This window comes from Temnothorax nylanderi, unplaced genomic scaffold, assembly GCF_030848795.1.
Source record: "Temnothorax nylanderi isolate EJ_2023f unplaced genomic scaffold, tnyl_v1.0 TNYL_tig0292_pilon, whole genome shotgun sequence".
Classification (NCBI taxonomy): Eukaryota; Metazoa; Arthropoda; class Insecta; order Hymenoptera; family Formicidae; genus Temnothorax; species Temnothorax nylanderi.
Genome location: NW_027249354.1, coordinates 176575 through 194805, shown reverse-complemented (window position 1 = coordinate 194805; position 18231 = coordinate 176575). Strand labels below are relative to the sequence as shown.

At 34.8% G+C, this 18231-nt stretch overlaps 3 protein-coding genes across 15 annotated transcripts in view; 1 reads left to right on the top strand and 2 right to left on the bottom strand.

Moving 5' to 3' along the window:
* The window catches only part of Dom (domino helicase), a 38692-nt gene extending 35488 nt beyond the window's left edge, over positions 1–3204 (bottom strand). For 2 of the 6 annotated variants that reach the window (XM_071719408.1, XM_071719411.1), the window contains exon 1: positions 1527–1746. The gene's annotated coding sequence lies outside the window, so the exon portion shown is untranslated. Of the gene's footprint in view, positions 1–1526; positions 1748–3071 lie in introns of those variants that run through there. The other 4 variants (XM_071719412.1, XM_071719413.1, XM_071719409.1 and 1 more) reach the window with 3 other exon arrangements.
* LOC139780684 (angiotensin-converting enzyme-like) lies at positions 1098–17934 on the top strand. 8 transcript variants are annotated; one of them, XM_071719414.1, is made up of 9 exons: positions 11575–11768; positions 12140–15035; positions 15849–16016; positions 16197–16296; positions 16396–16539; positions 16652–16955; positions 17041–17196; positions 17373–17497; positions 17787–17934. In XM_071719414.1, the coding sequence occupies exons 2-9, from the start codon at positions 15033–15035 to the stop codon at positions 17882–17884; spliced, it is 1098 nt and encodes a 365-aa protein (XP_071575515.1). In that variant the 5' UTR covers positions 11575–11768; positions 12140–15032; the 3' UTR covers positions 17885–17934. The 8 variants fall into 8 exon arrangements, with proteins under 8 accessions (XP_071575520.1, XP_071575516.1, XP_071575518.1 ...); XM_071719419.1 differs by lacking the exons at positions 11575–11768; positions 15849–16016; positions 16197–16296; ... (3 more) ...; positions 17373–17497; positions 17787–17934 and adding exons at positions 1098–1532; positions 4593–4728; positions 5144–5256; ... (1 more) ...; positions 6235–6411; positions 7074–7397 and having other exon boundaries at positions 12140–13016; XM_071719415.1 differs by lacking the exons at positions 11575–11768; positions 15849–16016; positions 16197–16296; ... (3 more) ...; positions 17373–17497; positions 17787–17934 and adding exons at positions 1104–1532; positions 4593–4755; positions 5144–5256; ... (1 more) ...; positions 6235–6411; positions 7074–7397 and having other exon boundaries at positions 12140–13016.
* On the bottom strand, positions 8163–11568 carry LOC139780685 (uncharacterized). Its single transcript, XM_071719423.1, has 3 exons — positions 10158–11568; positions 8767–9413; positions 8163–8494 (listed from the first exon to the last, which is right to left on the bottom strand). Exons 1-3 carry the CDS (start codon positions 10192–10194, stop codon positions 8297–8299), a joined length of 882 nt encoding a protein of 293 aa, XP_071575524.1. The 5' UTR covers positions 10195–11568; the 3' UTR covers positions 8163–8296.
* Positions 17935–18231: the final 297 nt, after the last annotated feature.

The following is an 18231-nucleotide window of genomic DNA, read 5'->3' as shown; positions in this document are numbered from 1 at the left end:
AAAGACAAAGCAGCGCTGTATTATACGGTGACTCACAATGTACTCCTGTACCACATAATAAATTTATAGCTTCTCATGCGAAGTGCGAACATTAACTCTTTGAAGAGATTACTCTTTAATAATGGAAAATAAATATAATTCAGTATGCAATACGTTTTTATATTTTGATTCTTTTTATAAATATTATAAATACTTCAAAATTGCTGTTTTAATTTGTGACTGCAGAAGCACGTTTCAATTTTAATGAAAAAACAAGCTACCTATACTTCAATTTCTTGTATATATGAAATGTTTAAAGTGCATTTTGAAATTTAGAGTTTAAAAATAAAAAGATTATATCGAGTAAACTGATTATCAATTACTACTTTAATAAAATACAAAAAAAACAAAGAAAGTATTAAAAAATAAGACATTTGTCAAGTGTCATTTAAAGAATACATAAAGTGTTCCCTGATCCCCTATTTGAATATAAAATATCACAGAAAAAAATGATAATGTATACAATATTGGGCTTAATGTGCTTATTAAGCTACATAAATAAACATGTAAAAAACTGAAAATTTATGCGATCAATCGGTAGATTCACAGTTCAACAAACTTTGATATATTTTTAATATATAAAATACACATAATCCTTATTTAATTATAAACTGGCAAAAAAAATATTAAAAAATGTAAAAATATCTTGACAGTAAAATATATTCTTAACGAGTAAGCATATTAAAAAGGAGAAATTCTAAGATAGGTTTAATAAACATATTTTAATAAATAAATTCAATATCGATTTAAATTATCCTCTAGAATACACACAGCACCTGCGAAACAGCCGCGTAATTTAATTGCAAATTGTCGAAGGAAAACAACAGAAGGAGGACAGATAAAGAAATGTTTCGGACATATAAAAAAAAAAGTGATAGTAACAATGGCTCGCTAGACAAGCTCGTTAGTTCGATGGAAGCAGAATCGATCGTTTATAAACATGAATCAAGAGGGAAAGCGAGGGAAAAGCGGCGAATTCGAAGGAGGCGATGCACGGTTCCGTCGATTCGCGTTAAAAAAGGGGGGAGGGAGCAGATACCCCGCGCGACGTACAATATACGCGAAATTTGAAATGTGCACGACGACGGGATGTCGCGAGGGGGGATCGGAGCGCCAGACAGGGAGATATGTCAATGTGATTGTCGCGTGATCCCGAGCCGGCGAGCCGAAGAAACGGCCCGAGAAGATCCGGGGGGCTACTCAAGAGCGTCGTACGTTCGTGCGTGCGTCGAAGGGAGCGACATGCTATATCGAGGCGAGCGCCGGTGACGAAACATGTCGGGAGAGCGAGACGTGAGACGAGTGGCGAGAGACGTCCGGCCGCGCGACGGCGTCGCGACGACGTAGGGAACGCGAGGAAACGGCCTCGCTGACGACGCTCGGCCGCCGACGCGGGTGGGGAAGACCGCGCGACACAGCGCGGCGTGGTACAAAGGAAATCTCCCGTCCGCCATGTTGGCGTTGGCTCCGAGACGGCCAGGACTTACCATAATGTAATCACAAATTACCGCGACGTAGGTGCGCCATCCACGGGAATGAACGTCACGCCCGTGTCCCGCGTGGGTCGACTCGCAATTGGGTACCTCACGTAACATACGGCGCATGAGCTATATCTAATATTTTACAATGCATCGTCACACCGCACGCCCAAGGACGCGTACACACTTCTAAACATGGCGACGGCTGCGAGACGAGTTTCGGCCAGAGGCGGCCAGAAGCGGCCCCAGTCTTGGTCAGCGTTTGCCCTAGTCGCGCGGCAGATGGCGCGGTCGCGCCGCGCCGGCGCCGTACGCCGATTGGCCGGTCGCAATAGTCGCGCACGGCAACGTGGCACGTGACGGCGCGCGCGATTGGTCGACCCGCCCAATACGTTCGTACGCGCGGCGGCTGGAATTCTGCTAACTCACATCCCCGGGTCTGTTCGTTTTTTTTTCCTCATCGCCGCTCTCTACGCCCCGCGCTACACACAATGCTAAATATGGCCATTCAATTTCGAGTTCTTCTCTCGCCTGACGATGAAAATTAAGCGTACCCCGCAATTATCCTCGGCGATACTCTACTTATACGATCATCTATATTTTACTTTAATTTAATTTATTTATTATTTCAATTATCTACGTCTCTACGATCATGTAATTATCTACTGGGTGGCTGAAAAAGTAAAATCAAACGGCCACGTGGGGATCGATTAATGCATTGCATTTCGAAACGAGATGAAATTTACTAAAGTGAACAAAAGTTAGTGAGTTACCTCACTTTTGTGATTTTTATCTTATTTCAAGATACACAATCGACTTTATAAATGTGATTTTCGCATGATTTGAGTGTAATATAAAACGCGAACAAGAAGCTTTAATTTTCTTCTTTTTCAGAGCCTAAAAAAATTTATTCAAAAATTTGAAAAATCTATTCGATAGCTAATCTGATCACGCTTTCAAAAGCTCTTATACTCAATCCGTTACACATTCACGGTAAAATTATTTCCGACACATCTTTGACTGAACTTTACTTCGCAGTGCTGGTTCCATTAAAATTAACTTTCATGTGATTAATCTTCCATCTCCTGGCTTCACTAAATTTTAGTAGAGATGTAGATAATTTTATCTGTATCTTAAAGTAACATTTTAAAGAAATTCGGATAAAATCTCGTTTCTGCTACACTTTTTACACTTCGTTCTCCTGCCTTCTTTCTCTTTCCAAGTTCGAATTTGTCTTATTTAAACAAAGAAAGCACGGAAAACGCAAGAAGAGCAGCCGTTATATTTTCCGCGCTCGAAACAAAGCGATACTGTTCTCATTTGAGAAGAAAAAAAAGAGAAAAGAGCAGTCTCTGGCGAGGAGAGTGCAGAAAGTAAAGCAGTAAAGGTTCGAAAGTAAAGAAAACCACGGAGGGACGCGAGGCCATGCACCGACCTGAAGTACACGCCACGTGGCAGTACGGCAACTCGGGCGGCTCCGTTTCCCGTCTCTCGCTGCGATATTCCGAGTACTCCGATCGGCGTATCATCGTGTGTGTACTGTGTGGTACGTACCCGTGCATCGATCCTCTTTCCGAGTCACTCCATCCGCTCCATCGTCGTCGGTGCCGCGCGTCGCCGGTACCGACGAGTGCGGGCGGTGCGCCGTTCGATCGTCGTCGCTTCGTGCGCGCACGTGCGTGCCTCGCGGGCGGACGCGTGCCGCTGTCGCTGTCGCTGCCGCTGCCGCTGCCGGCGGACGGCGTTTCCTCGTGCGGGAATCTCGATCGCCATATTCCGGGGGGATCCTCCGGCTTCTCGGGGCGCGTCCTCTCCGCGGAACGGTCCACGCGACGGTGGACTCGGACTCAGATCCCGATCGCCGCGGCGCCGGGACGTGCCATGGAAGTAAAACGCTTGACACCACTGTGCGCGGCGTGTGGTCACTGTGACCCCGGTACTCCGGTACTCCGGTCTCGATTGGCGGCTCAGCTCAGGCCCGTTCGATACCGCCGGACGGCACCGGAAGAGAGCTAGGGCGCGCGCGCGCGCGCGCGAGATAACGCTTTTCAAAAATTATGCGCGACGAAAGTTCGCAGTCGAATCGAATCCGATGTGAATTTCTGCACGTGTCGGAATATAGAGATTGTGTTTTTTTTCCCCCTTAAATTGTTGCACTCTGATGATTGCGGTAGAACTTCTCTCGCTTTTCGCCAAATTTTAAAGCATACTTATTTCATTTTAAGTACAGCGAGTGTACACTAGCTAGTTCAGCTATAAAAAATCTTACATTTCCCTGATAAGCGCTTAAATTTATTAGAGTAACACTATAAATCGCATATGTATATCGTTACTCCACTTTGTTGTGTATATACTATTGTATATATTGTAATACATACATACGCTTCTGCGTTGTGAAGATAACCGTTTTCATTTCCATATCAGTCGCGTCGCATCCATTTACTTGTGCCCCACGTCGATTAAGAAACGATTTTTTTTATTACAAATAATGTTCGTCATTTTTAAATATCTTTTTTTATCTTTTTCTAAGTGCCGAACGTTTCAAAATTATAACGCAATCTCACAAAAAAAACGCACATTTTTACGAGAAAGTTTATATATTTGTCACCTTTTATTCTCGCAGTAGAAAATTGTAAAACCATTAGAATGTGATTTTACCAAAAGCAATTATTATATACATTTACTATTTGCAATAATATAAAGCGTTCATTCGTGCAGTACTGCATAAATACAATATTTATCCGTGTGAATGTATTTTTTAACGTCTAATGAAGAATTGCAATTGTATATAAAAATATAATAAATTTTTTAATAATCTATTATCTAAGCAAAAACCCAATAAACACCAAGCACACACATGCTACATTTACATTGTTGAGTGAGAAATTATAATATAGATATAAGCTAGGTAACTGATGCTCGGTGTTTATTGGGAAGATCTGTGATATTTCGCGTAGTTTTCAAGGAAAAAGAGAGCGTAATGGGAGATGCTTATGTACATTTATTTATTTAATTTATTTCCTAGGTTTCTTTTTTAAAGGGAAAATTTCTATACTTTGTTTATTCATTTTACAGGTTGAACGGAAGTTCAAGGATGGTTAAACTGAACGCGGATGTTCATCCGAATCTGTCGGAGATGGTGACGGAAAATTTGCGACGGAGAAACGTGGTCACAGTCGTAGATTTCGTCTCGACGGATCCGATTAAACTGGCGAGTTTTACTAATCTTACGCACACGGTGTGTATCCTGCGAAAGAAGGATGGTAAACGGAGTAAAGACATTTGAAATTCGTACCTGTCGTGCGCGAGAATAAGTGCACCGTTGTTTAGACGTTAGGAGTTGAACGTCAGGAGTTAGAACATAATGTCGGTTTTTGAGATCTTTAAACATATTTGAGATACTTTCGAAATCGCTGAAATTAAATTGGATGATAATTCTACCGATAAGACATTTGATTTAGAAATTTAGTTTCTTTTAATCGACATTAATCCACTTAACTTTTCCTTTGAAAAGAATGGAAGGAATATACATATGTAGATAATAAAATGAATTAGAGACTGATAGAGAAGATAGTAATCTGACTCGTTCAATGTTTGCAAATTTAGTACAATATTAGCATTTGTAGGACGTATTGCAAATGAAGCAGCACATACTGAGGAAGTTCGGTGGCGCAAAGAGGAACGCAATGCACCTCCTCGCGATGGAACGTAGCCACGTAATTCCGACCAACGTAACGAGGTACGACGAGGTTTGCGACGTGTCATCTCCCAATCGAACTGATCGTGACTAGTAAAAACTATCCGATATGAAAAATTTCATATAGTATACAATTGAAAGGTATAGGGGAAAACGATCAAAGTTGACTTTTTGTTGAAATTGATCTGATCGTGCTATCTTGTGACATTTTTAAAGAACTTTCAGTATTCTTACCTGGTTTGATCAAGAACAGTTACAATTTATTGGAAATAAGGCCGAAAGAATTGTACTATGCTGTGGAAAACGATCATAGTCCACGCGCTTATGAAGAGGAGTCATTAAAGTCCAACATACAATGTAAATACTAAGGCTGCGTTCCGATATTTACTGCTAGTATGAAAAATCTATAATGTACGTAACGTAAACTATCTGATGTCTTGAAACTTAAAATTGCGTTTTTCTAGAAATTACTCCGTATGGATATCGATTATTTTCCCCCTGTACCCTTCAATTGCTTTCACAAATGAAGAAGAAAAAACGTAGTTGGTTTTTTAGTATCTAACGTCTTATTCTCGGTAGGACAGTTTGGACGAATTGCTGAAGGGTGGCCTGTACCCAGGACAGTTGTGCGAGTTGTGCGGACCCTCATCCTCCGGGAAAACTCAATTATGTTTGACGGTAGCAGCTAACGTCGCTGGCCGGTCGGACGTCGTTGTATGGTATATCGACACGAAAAAAGATTTCTCCAGGTTGCGATACGAGGAGATCATGAGGGCGAGGAATTTTACACAAAAAGTGATAATGTTAGCTATAAATAACGATTAGATGTTCATAAAAGTATTAGTACATGTTGTTTTATTACAATCACATCAGTATAATCACAAAAGGTATCCTCTTAAAAAAAGAAAGAAATAATTAAAGAACAAAAACAAGATTTCTTAAATAAACTTTTCATATGATTATTCATTATCTTTAAAATGTTGCTGAATTCTGAGAAATGAGCCCGTTTTTTTTTTGCAGATTATAGAAGATGCATTGCGCAGGACAAAGGTTTGTCGAGTGCGTTCCTCCCGTGAATTGATACGAGCCCTGCGACAATTGGTAACTCTTTGCAAACAGGAGCGGAATGGTGCGTCTTTCGAAGGGAAAAAGGCTCTTCTTGTGATAATCGATTCCTTACCAGCAGTTATCTTCAAGGTATCTTTATAGATAAATCTCAAATTATTGGTCATTAATATAACTCTTCTCAAGTATCGTCAATTATATTTTATATTACTATTATAATGTGTCACGTTAATAATATTACAATTAACATTATTAAGAAATAACATTTTTTGTCAATATGTTAATAAGTGACTTGTAATATTAAGTTAAATAATGTAAATCCCGAAACTATGATATGTTAACCCTCGGCTGTTACACCTCTTTTTTCGAACACATTTGTTACACGGGGTCAATTTGACCCCAATTTTTATGCAGCTGTTGTTAAAAAATTAACAGTTTAAGTTGCTCGCAAAAAATTCTAGAATTAAGTTTAAACATGGTTGAATATATTCTCATTATAAAAAATTACCTTTTTGAGTGGTTTATCATGTTCAAACAAATTGAGTGGTTCATCATGTTCAAAAAAATTCTTAAAAAATGTAAGTTCCGGAAAAAAAACATTTTGCGAAAAAAAATCATAATTTATTTTTCAATATTTTTGCTCAAAATTTTGCATAGTACTCTTAAGATATATTACTTGAAAAATGGGGTCACTTTGACCCCATGTGATAACCAAGGGTTAATATTAATTTCGTGACATTAAAATTATATGAATGGTCGTTTTTTTTTTAATAATTGATTATTTCTTCGTTGAGGTAACGCGATACGCACAGCAAAGTGATTCCGAGACGACTTATGAGCTCGACGATTTAGCCGAGGTATGTCGATTCCTCACAGAGGAATGCCAGGCAGTCGTAATTACTGTGAATTTAGTTACTCGATGGGAGCAAACGGACCCCGCCAACATAACACCGGCGTTAGGAAAATATTGGGCGAGGATACCAGCCACGAGATTGCTGATAGCAAGGCGACATGGTGAAACTCGGAGGGTTAACATTTGGAAGGATCTGAGATTAATCGAGAACTCGTTCTGCACTGTAACTATAAACGATATCGGAGTCACATCATAATAAGCTATAGTAAATCAATATTTACATATATGATTGATTGTTATTAAGTTACAAAACCTTATTTCTTAAATTGTGATATTCGATGTTTCTCTCGATGTTATTTTTTATAATAAATATTGTTTTAATCTTATATCTATTCCTCCCATATATATACGGGATGAACGTTAATCGGTGATTGATCATCTGGACGATAATCTTGACGAAGTATAATATGCTAGCAATAGTAGATGAATATTATTTACAGTCATTTTTTATTTAATATTAATTGTCTGATATTAATTTGATCATTTATGTATGATATAATTTTTTCGACTATATCTTATATTTGTCGCGTAAAATTATTAACTTTTAATCTTTTTGTTTTCAAGTACAAATAAAATCTCGAAAATTCTCAAAATATTACTCCTTAATATTAATTGACGTATAAACAGTAATTAATTTATGATGATATAACTACTGTAATCAATCACATTAAAGCAAAATGGACTTCGTAAAATATTTTTTTTTTTTAGTGAAGTAATAGATGTTATATATTTGCTATTATAATGAACTTTTGTCATTATAATAAATCATCATTTAGTAGAATTATTTCAATATTGAATGCTACAACTCCGCCAAATTGCACTACCTTCTGCACTACAAGTGAGCAAATATGATGCATCCTCAATATATGATGCAAGCTTTATAAGAGGAGTCAATGTTATTACAATACTTATATTAGATATCATGAGAAATATCATAAGTTGTTATATCAAGGACAAGAAGCAAGTCATATTTTTATCAAATGTTATTTAATAATATCTATCAGCAACAAATTCTGTAAATACAAAAAAGATTTGACATAAATAGCTAAAATAGTTAAAGAATTTATGTACAGACATTACAGAATGTATATTTATAAAATTTGATTAAATATTGAAAGCGGTCCATTTATAAAACTCGTTCTGTGCTACAGTTTGTGGAGATCTGATGTTAGTTAGATTAAGTAGTACTGTTTCCGTCATTATAAAACAAACATCCAGCTCGCATAGATCATCTAGCATACGCGTTGCAGATGATATATTTAATTTATCATTGACTATTTCCATTGTATAGTTATACTTGTCCTACAAGATTTATTAAAGAAAAAGTTAAGTTTGAGCAGATAAGTTGAAATAATGAAGTAAATATAACAATATACTAATTTTCCAATAAAAGAATTATTAGACTATTGAAACATGGTAAATATTTAATATGACAGTAATTGGTTGAAGCAGTTAAAAAATTAATTACAGAAAGTCACCAAAGCTGACGTGCAATAACTAATTTTTGTTTGTTTGTTAGTAAGAATAAAACAGGAATGATGAAAGTGTAAAGCACAAAAAATACATGTACGTACCATTTCTATCCTGTTCGCCAAAACGCTAACTTGTGCTGAGCCTGAGGGTAATTTGCATTTTAGTCTGTTTTTCTCAATACGTATATGTGCATCTCTTAGTTCAGCAAATTGCTTTGCCATCGCAAACGGTATAATTTGGAACTTGGGATCCTGTTTCTCGTTCCTCTCGTAGTCTCCATGTAGCACAGTCATATTGTACTTGATTCTGCAATTGCCTAATGGTGTCGTTTCCCTGACGGTCAAACCGGTTGTAAAATTTAATATTTTAGTTATCAGACCACCACTTATGTTGAAATGTTTAGCAATATCTGCAATAATTTTTCTGATCGTGCCCTCAGATTTTGTATGCACGAGTACATCCTGTACACCATGCTCATTGAAATTAATTATAAACCACTTTTCGTATTTGATATGCTCTCTCGCGATCTCTTCTGTATCTCGATTTTTATACTTTAATACGGTTTTCAAGGTCATGACGTCGTGTAAGAAACAGCGGAGACCCGACAATTGAAAAGGCTGACATATTAATGCTGCAGTTATTTGTGTAGTTTCGGGGTATTCTTTGTATACTACAGTAGTTCGGTCAAAATCGAACAAATATTCCGCATTAAAATCCCTTGTTCCTTCTGGGACGTTGACTTTGAGTGCTAAATAAATAAACAAAAAACGTATAGTCAGATATAATATCAGAATATTGTCATCTATACATATATATTTTATAAGTTATATATAGTTATAAAAATTAATCTTTGTAATTATTTTCTTAAAAATTGTGATTATATCTTGTTCACTTTTAAATTATCCGTAGAACTTCAACTTCTTCTACTAAATAAAATATATATTTTATATATGAAGAAATTCTACGACTAATATTATATATTATATATTATATATATTTAATATTATATATTCAATAGATAATTACATATTTATTATTATACATTTAATAATAAATATATAATTAATACTATATATTTATAGCACCATATGTTATAAACATTGTCTTTTAGTTCAGATATCCGTGTGCTTAAAAGGAAGATATTTGCGAAGTATAAGATGGTAAAATCTTCGAGAAAAGTCACAAATGAATGCTGTATTTAAACTTGATAATTTCTTTTATTAAATTCGATCTATAATGTATATCTCTTTAATTCATTTTTAAAATCTAAATGTTATAAAAGTAATGGCTGCATTTGTTGAGAGATTTTATGCACAAACTGATAATAAAACAATAAATAAGTGAATAACGACCGAACACATGATAAACATTTAAATCAAGGAAAACGCCGGGACTGGGTTAAACGATCAGGACTGGATCTTGCGGTTGCTGATAGATATGATAATTAATATACACGCGAAGTTGGATTCGAATGCTGTACTTGTTAACTTACCTAGCAAGAACGGGACCAAGGTGTAATTGAGCAGCATCGTGAAACAATGTATTTCTTGACACGTCCGTTAATGTAACTCTTCTTTCTCTTGTGAGCTCTTCCTTTTTTATATCAGAATATGATCGATACTCATCATCTAACGTTCATGTAGAGAATGTCAGTCTAACCCGCTTGTCGTTATGGATGTACGATTTAATACGATTCGTCCGTTGGTTCTTTTCTTCATAACACAAACAATATCCTGGCAATGATGTTTACATTTAGCTGTAAGAATGCTGCGTGTCATTCCTTTCCCACCAAAGCACATTTGAAATCCTCGGCGCGTAAACTTATTCCTATTAGATCTTACATTATTTAAGAAATATTTTTGTACCGTAAAAGATTAATTATATATGACATCACTAGAATATTCAAAAAACATTTTACAAAAGATAAATATTATGTCCTGAGTAATAATAAAAAAAAAACCTTTAAGTAATATTTAATTGTGTAGTATGGTTTGATTATTTATTTAATTATATACATATGTATATAATTATCATTAATTAATATTTATCTAGCATATCTATTCCGGAAAAGATATTTGGTAGCGCCGCGGTCATATGCCCCTGAATATAGGCAACTCGGTCAGTAAAAAATCAATTTATCTTATTTTATGTAGTTGCACCGACATACAGATCAGCATGACGGGTTGTCCATTCGTGCAGGCGCGCATGATCGTTCACAGCTGCGTAGGCTTCGGCACATTATAATCACTCACATATAATGCGCCAAAGCCTACACGCTTGGTGAACGACCATGCGTGCCTGCACGAATGGACAACCCGTCATACTGACCTGTATGTCGCTGCAACCAGAGAGAAAGACGGTATATGTGCACGTTTTTGTGGTTCTCTTCCATGCTATGTCCACTATTTTGTGGTAATGTCAACGATTTTGGGGTTCTCTTTCATGTTATGTTCACGATTTTTTGGTTCTCTTCCGTTAGATTCACGATTTTGTGGTTTTATTTCCAAAGAGAATAAAATATCGTGGACATAGCACGGAAGAGAACCACAAAAACGTGCATATACCGACAGGATTCGGGTACAGCCAAAACGCGGGCATGACCACTCTCATCTTTCTCTCTGTTGCAACACCCATACTTGGACACTTGGTATCGCTACCGCGTCACTTGATTTAAATATCACGATTGTTCATTAGCAATAACAGTTTTTTTTCTCATCATGCCATACATTTCATTTTGAATCTTCTAAGTTTGGGCAACTATATACGGCGGAATATTATATAAGCGACAAATTAATCGCTCTCTTGTCAAAAAGAATATATTTTCTACGCATAATATAAAATTAGTATTTTATAGTAAGAAACTACTGGTAATATAAATTGCAATGCTATCAGTATAGTTGCACTTTCAGAGAGATTATTGGACGCAGAATCGCAGCTGCTATTTGTCGCATACAAAGTTTAAGCGTTTTATTAAAAGTGAGGAATTGGTATAAAAACGAAGGAAAATTGGGATATGATCGGAAGTTAGAGAATTAGGCTCTCATCTTATTGCTAGATGGTTAACGCATTAAAGGTTTATCTCTATCGCATTTTACACGCTGAGGTAAATATGCTTGACTACGTACTGTTAAGATTATAAAGATTTGATTTTTGGTCAGTTTTGCATCGAGTTTAATCACAATATTTTATTTGACTTTGACATAACAATCACTTAAAAATGGACTCTAATTAAATAATTATTAACGCATTTTAAAAAGCAACCTTCAGATTTTTATTGATAAATGTAAAAAAGTAATTAGCTAAATATGAGTACCTATTTAGAATAGAAAGATCGGTTTTCTTTAATGAATAACTTTGTGAAAAAATATCGAATTATCGAATCTTTGACGACGTAAAGGAAAGGAAAATCTGTTCATTAGAATCTAGTAAATTAATATATATATACATAGATGAGGCATAATTATTTATTTACAGATACTGAGTCTGAGCAGGTAGACGACACTGAAGAAGCTGATTTCGAGAGTGATGAGCAATCAGATGAAGAAAATAACAGCGACATTGATTATTAATTGTTTATTTGAAAAAAGTGTATTATGTCATACTTTAATTATACTTTTTATAAAAATTTTTTTTTAATTTTTTGTTTCTTCATTTGTAGTTTTGTAATTTACAATTTGATCTTAAGTTTATTTATATTATAATAAAATTTTTAATTAATTAATTAAATAACGTAAAAAATAACAATTTTAATCGTGATTTAGTTAAAAATCTTTCAATCATTTTATTAAATACAAATGGAATTTAATTATAACCAAATCACTACGCGCTTGGAGCAGCCGCGCGCGCTTGATCTTCGCACTTCAAACGACTGCTGACTGCGTCAGTCCCATTAAACTGAAGTCTGACCGTTTTCTTCCTTCATTATACGCAATAATTTAATAGTTTCTAAATTTTCAGCTATTTCGAAACAGTTTTACTGACCTAATTATTGCGACCACTTATGCGAGGTGCTGACTCGCTGCGTCCCATAACTGTGCGGTCTGACCACTTTCTAACTGTTTTGACGTAGAACTACGTCTTTGTCGACAGTAAGGAGGGGTATAAGGGGGGGGTAAATCTAGGCACAGCCTGCAACGAATGCAACGAAAATATGTCACACTTTGAACGTTTGTATCTTCGAAACTAATAATCGTAGAGTAATCATTGACATCTCATTTTAAAGCTTAAGAAGTTCCATTTATGATAAAACAAGACCGAACTCTCTATTTATAACCGATTTTCTTGAAATGGAATTATTATAAGAGATTTTTCTCGAAAAATATTAAAGGAAAATATACTTTATTATATAGTTTTTGAAAGCTCTCAATGTAAGCTAAATGTTTTCGCAATTTAATAAATAAATAAATGAATGAATAAATGGATGAATGGATTTAATAAATAAATAAATAAATGAATTAATAAATGGGTGAATGGATGAATGGATGAATGGGTGAATGGATTTAATAAATAAATAAATAAATGAATGAATGAATAAATGAATGGATGAATGAATGAATGGATGAATGGGTGAATGGATGAATGGGTGAATGGATGAATGGATTTAATAAATAAATGAATGAATGGATGAATGGATGAATGGATAAATGGATGAATGGATGAATGGATGAATGAATGAATGAATAAATGAATGGATGAATGGATGAATGGATGAATGGGTAAATGGATGAATGGATTTAATAAATAAATGAATGAATGGATGAATGGATGAATGGATGAATGGATGAATGGATGAATGGATGAATGGATGAATGGATAAATGGATGAATGGATAAATGGATGAATGGATGAATGGATGAATGAATGAATGAATAAATGAATGGATGAATGGATGAATGGATGAATGGGTGAATGGATGAATGGGTGAATGGATGAATGGATTTAATAAATAAATGAATGAATGCATTGCCTATATCGCCCTTGTCACACTTTGAACGTCACACTTTGAACGTTTGTATCTTCGAAACTAATAATCGTAGAATAATAAATAATATCTCATTTTAAAGCTTAAGAAGTCCCATTTATCTTTTTATATATTTATATAATAAATATATAAAAAATAAAGAAACAAACAAAAACAAACAAAGAAAAAAAATAAACAAAAAAGAGCACAGTAAAAACTGTGCCGCAAGCAACACGTAGAACTACGTCAACTATCAATAATGATGAATTCAGCGCTACAGCCCTGTGTGGAACTTGGCCTCTCTTGATCACGAATACTTTAACATGAAATAATGACAGTTGACGTAGTTCTACGTGTTGCTTGCGGCACAGTTGTTACTGTGCCCATTTCTTTTTTTTATATTATTTATTAGTTTCTCACAAAATTTGAGCCATTACAAAACACTTTTATCGCACTTAATAATTTGACCTATTTCAAAGCGCGCCGGCGCCAGGTGTCCCAGTACCTGACCTTGCGAGTGGGTGCTGACTCATGTACACCCGCAATATAACACCCGCAATGTAATTGTTCACGCATACTTTTTTAAATCATCATTGTGCTTATTTGTTTGAGTGGTGACAAATTATATAAGACTCTTCTTGAGAATGAAAAACATCTTAAAATGTGCACAACGAGATACGTAACAATAATTGTTACGTCAATTATTGGTGCAACGATGAATTTACCACGAAGAATGACGATAGTAGGAATTCGTAATCTCATTGCTTTCTTCATCATTCTTTTGCATGGAGAGACATATGGAAAATATTTGGAGGTAAGACTGTAAATCAATTCACAATTTCTTCGTCGTTAGATTTTCGATCATGCTCGGAAAATCATAGCTCTCATTCCGAGATATATTAGTTAACATTACATACATTGGTATATTTGATATTATTATTGGCACTGTGCATATTACACTATAGGGGCCGGTTGTTCCAACCTATTGGTAAGCTAACAAATAGTTAAACCATATGTCTATTTTTGTCTAATTTAAAAAAAAACAAAGATATATAGATAATTTAACTATTGGTTAATTTACCAACAGGTTGAAAAAACCGGCCCTATATATTTAATACATAGATTAATAGGCTTTATTTATTTAACTGTTCTTAATTTTTGTATATTAAATAAAATACATGCTTTGTTCAATTATCTGATATTACTAACAATTCTAGCAAATCTCCAGGCATTAATTTTTAAATATTCTTTTTTCATGTATTGTTTAAAGGGCCTCAACATGAATTTAGGAGATGCTCTTTTATTCCTCAGAGAATATGATAGCGCAGCTTCATTAATGTGCACAAGGGTGACGATAGCCCAATAGAACTTTGCAACCAACGCGTTACTGATGCAAACCACCAGAAAATGGTGTAACAAACTTTTTAATTAATAGAAAATAATGTAATATAAATAGCTTAAGGGGCTACATCCACCTTTAGAGGCCCGATATTTCGAAATTCAGATATTTTTTTTTTCAGAAACGATTAGTGGGAATAAAACGAATTTTTTTGTACTCAAAGATACATGTTTTGAGAGCTTTAAAAAAATTTGTTATCAAAAAATTTCCAAAAACAAAAAAATTATGGCCGCCGGTAAATGATGATGTTTTTTTCGGCGGTGGACATCATATCTGGAAAACCAATCGATGGATCGGCTTGAAATTTACACAAAATACGCTAAGAAACATTTAGAGATCGTTGACGATCTTACTTTTTTTAAATCGATCTTTATTTTTTAATAATTACGTAAAAATGACGACATTGTCTCACAGATTTTCCATACCTGAGTTTCAATTCGTTGCCATTTTGTTAAAAAAAATCGATTTAAAAAAAGTAAGATCGTCAACGACCTCTAAATGTTTCTCAGCGTATTTTGTGTAAATTTCAAAACGATCCATCGAGCGGTTTTCCAGATATGATGTCCACCGCCGAAAAAAACATCATCATCTACCGGCGGCCATTATTTTTTTGTTTTTGGAAATTTTTTGATAACAATTTTTTTTAAAGCTGTCAAAACATGTATTTTTGAGTACAAAAAAATTCGTTTCATTCCCACTAATCGTTTCTGAAAAAAATATCTGAATTTCGAAATATTTTTCGGGCCTCTAGGTGGATGTATAATAGCCCCTTAAATATATAATACTTTAGAAATCTTTTATATAACCTGTGATGTGATTACCAGATAGACGAACAAACATTAAAATTAAAATTTGAAAGATCTTCCTGGCGGAAAGCAATCACATTTGTTTGGAGTCGGATACCAGATCCTTTAGCAAGAAGAGAACTTGCTACGAAAGAAATGATTGCTACGAAAGGTCGAAGTTCTTTGACTGATGATAAGTTTAATGAGGTGGATAAATGTCTCATAACAAACTTAATATTAATTTGTAATCCTTTAATCATTACATAAAGATAATTGAAATTGTTTAAGTATTATTAAATATTTAAAAGATAAATGTTATTAAATAAATGCAATCAGTGATCCAATTATTATATTCATTTACGTACAATAGTTATATCTAAATTCCAGATACACCGTTTAATAGCGGAAATGAAAGAGACTTATGTTAAAGCCAGAGTATGTTCGTACAAACAAATTGATGGCGAATGTAATTTGAGTCTGGATCACGGTTAGTCAATTAATTTAATTTGTTAAATACAAAAATAAATGCATATAAAAGAAATTGTGTATATACGTGTTTTCATATATATGTATAAATTATTTTTAGATATAAATAAAATAATGGCACAGTCAAAAGACTACGTCGAATTATTACATTATTGGTATGCTTGGCACGAAGCCATTGGTCCACAACTTCAAAATAAATATTTGAGATATGTTCAATTGGCAAATCGAGCAGCTAAATTAAACGGTACGAAAAGCTTTGATTCTAAATGTGGCATTCTATTTTGCTACATAAAAATATTTAAAACATAATATTTTTTTAAATATAATTGAAGCTTAAAACGCATTTCTTGTGAAAGGTTTCGCCGATGCTGGCGACCAGATGAGAGAATTGTTTGAAGACGAATATTTCCAGCAAAATATAGCGGAGATAATGTCAGTCATAACTCCGCTCTACAAGAATCTTTTTACTTACGTGCGATTAAAACTGATTGAAAGATACGGTGACAGAATACGGGAGGATGGACCTTTACCGGCGTATGTTTTAGGGGACATGTGGGCTCAAAATTGGGAAAATCTCTATGAATTAGTGCAACCATTTCCCGCAAGCAGAAAACTCGATGTAACTTTGGATATGATGATTCAGGGTATAACTCGAATGAGGTATATTCCTGATTGTACAATATAGTTATTTGTAAATTTATAAAATAGAAATAATTTTTTAAAAGGATCTTTTTGTTAATGTAAGAAGGATGTTCCAAATAGCGGAAGAATTCTTCACTTCGCTTGGAATGAAATCGATGCCACCGGAATTCTGGAAATTCTCCATATTTGAAAAACCCATTGATAGAGAAATTAAGTGCACTCCTAGTGCATGGAATTTTTGTAATAAAATTGATTATAGGTGACTTTATTTATTATTGTCACATGGCAAAAAAAATTGATTTTTAATCTTTATTTAATTTTCCACAATATATTCTCTTCTATATTATATCTAATGGCAAAGTTCTCCCCCAAATTGTGTTTTTTAATAATATAAATAAGAAACAAGGGCCAACAATATTAATAATATAATTGCAGAATAAAACAGTGTACCAGAGTTACAATGGAAGATCTACTGTCTACGCATTATGAAATGGCGCATTTGCAATATTATTTACAATACAAGGATCATCCATTGCTATTCCGAAACGAGGCGATTCCAGGTATATCTTATTTATATATATTCAAGTGACAACGTTCGGCTATTCGACAACGTCGTGACAATTCGACCATGGGTTTTGGTCGTTTCTAAATTGATTTAACATTTGATACTTTTACATTAAGCATCTTATTTTTATTCAACTAGACACCACAGACGCGCGCTTCGCGCGCGCTATTCACATTTAACATTATATGACGCTGTCATTCAATTCATTCTACGCAGATTATAAATAATTTTGTTTAATAAAAGCGAGATTTAGATCACTTGGACTAATAAGATATATATTATAGCTTATTTAACAGATGCAGATCTTGGAAATGTAAATAATAATTGTTCAAGAGGAGAACCAAAGCGTCATAACGACGCAAAAATAATTGTTTGCACGTAGAAATGCAAATTGTCTTTTTTTAATACAATAAATTACTTATATACCGGAAATGATTCTGTTTATCTGTTATGTAAGATATTTTATTAAGTTCCCTCAGTCCCCGAATAATTATATACACAGCGTTGTCAGTAATATACCTTTTTTAAAAAAAAGTAAAAAAAGGCGCCAAGTACACGCGCAATGTATGTTGTACTCTCGACTTGGGGCAATTTATCCGAGCGGGATGGGCCGGGATAGCTCCTCGTCTGCCTGTCGCTTGAGCGGCAGCCTCGATGAATTCTTACCCTCCAACTTGGAGGGGTGTCCAACCTCAGGATTCTCAGGAGACCTCACGCTGTCGCGTCGTT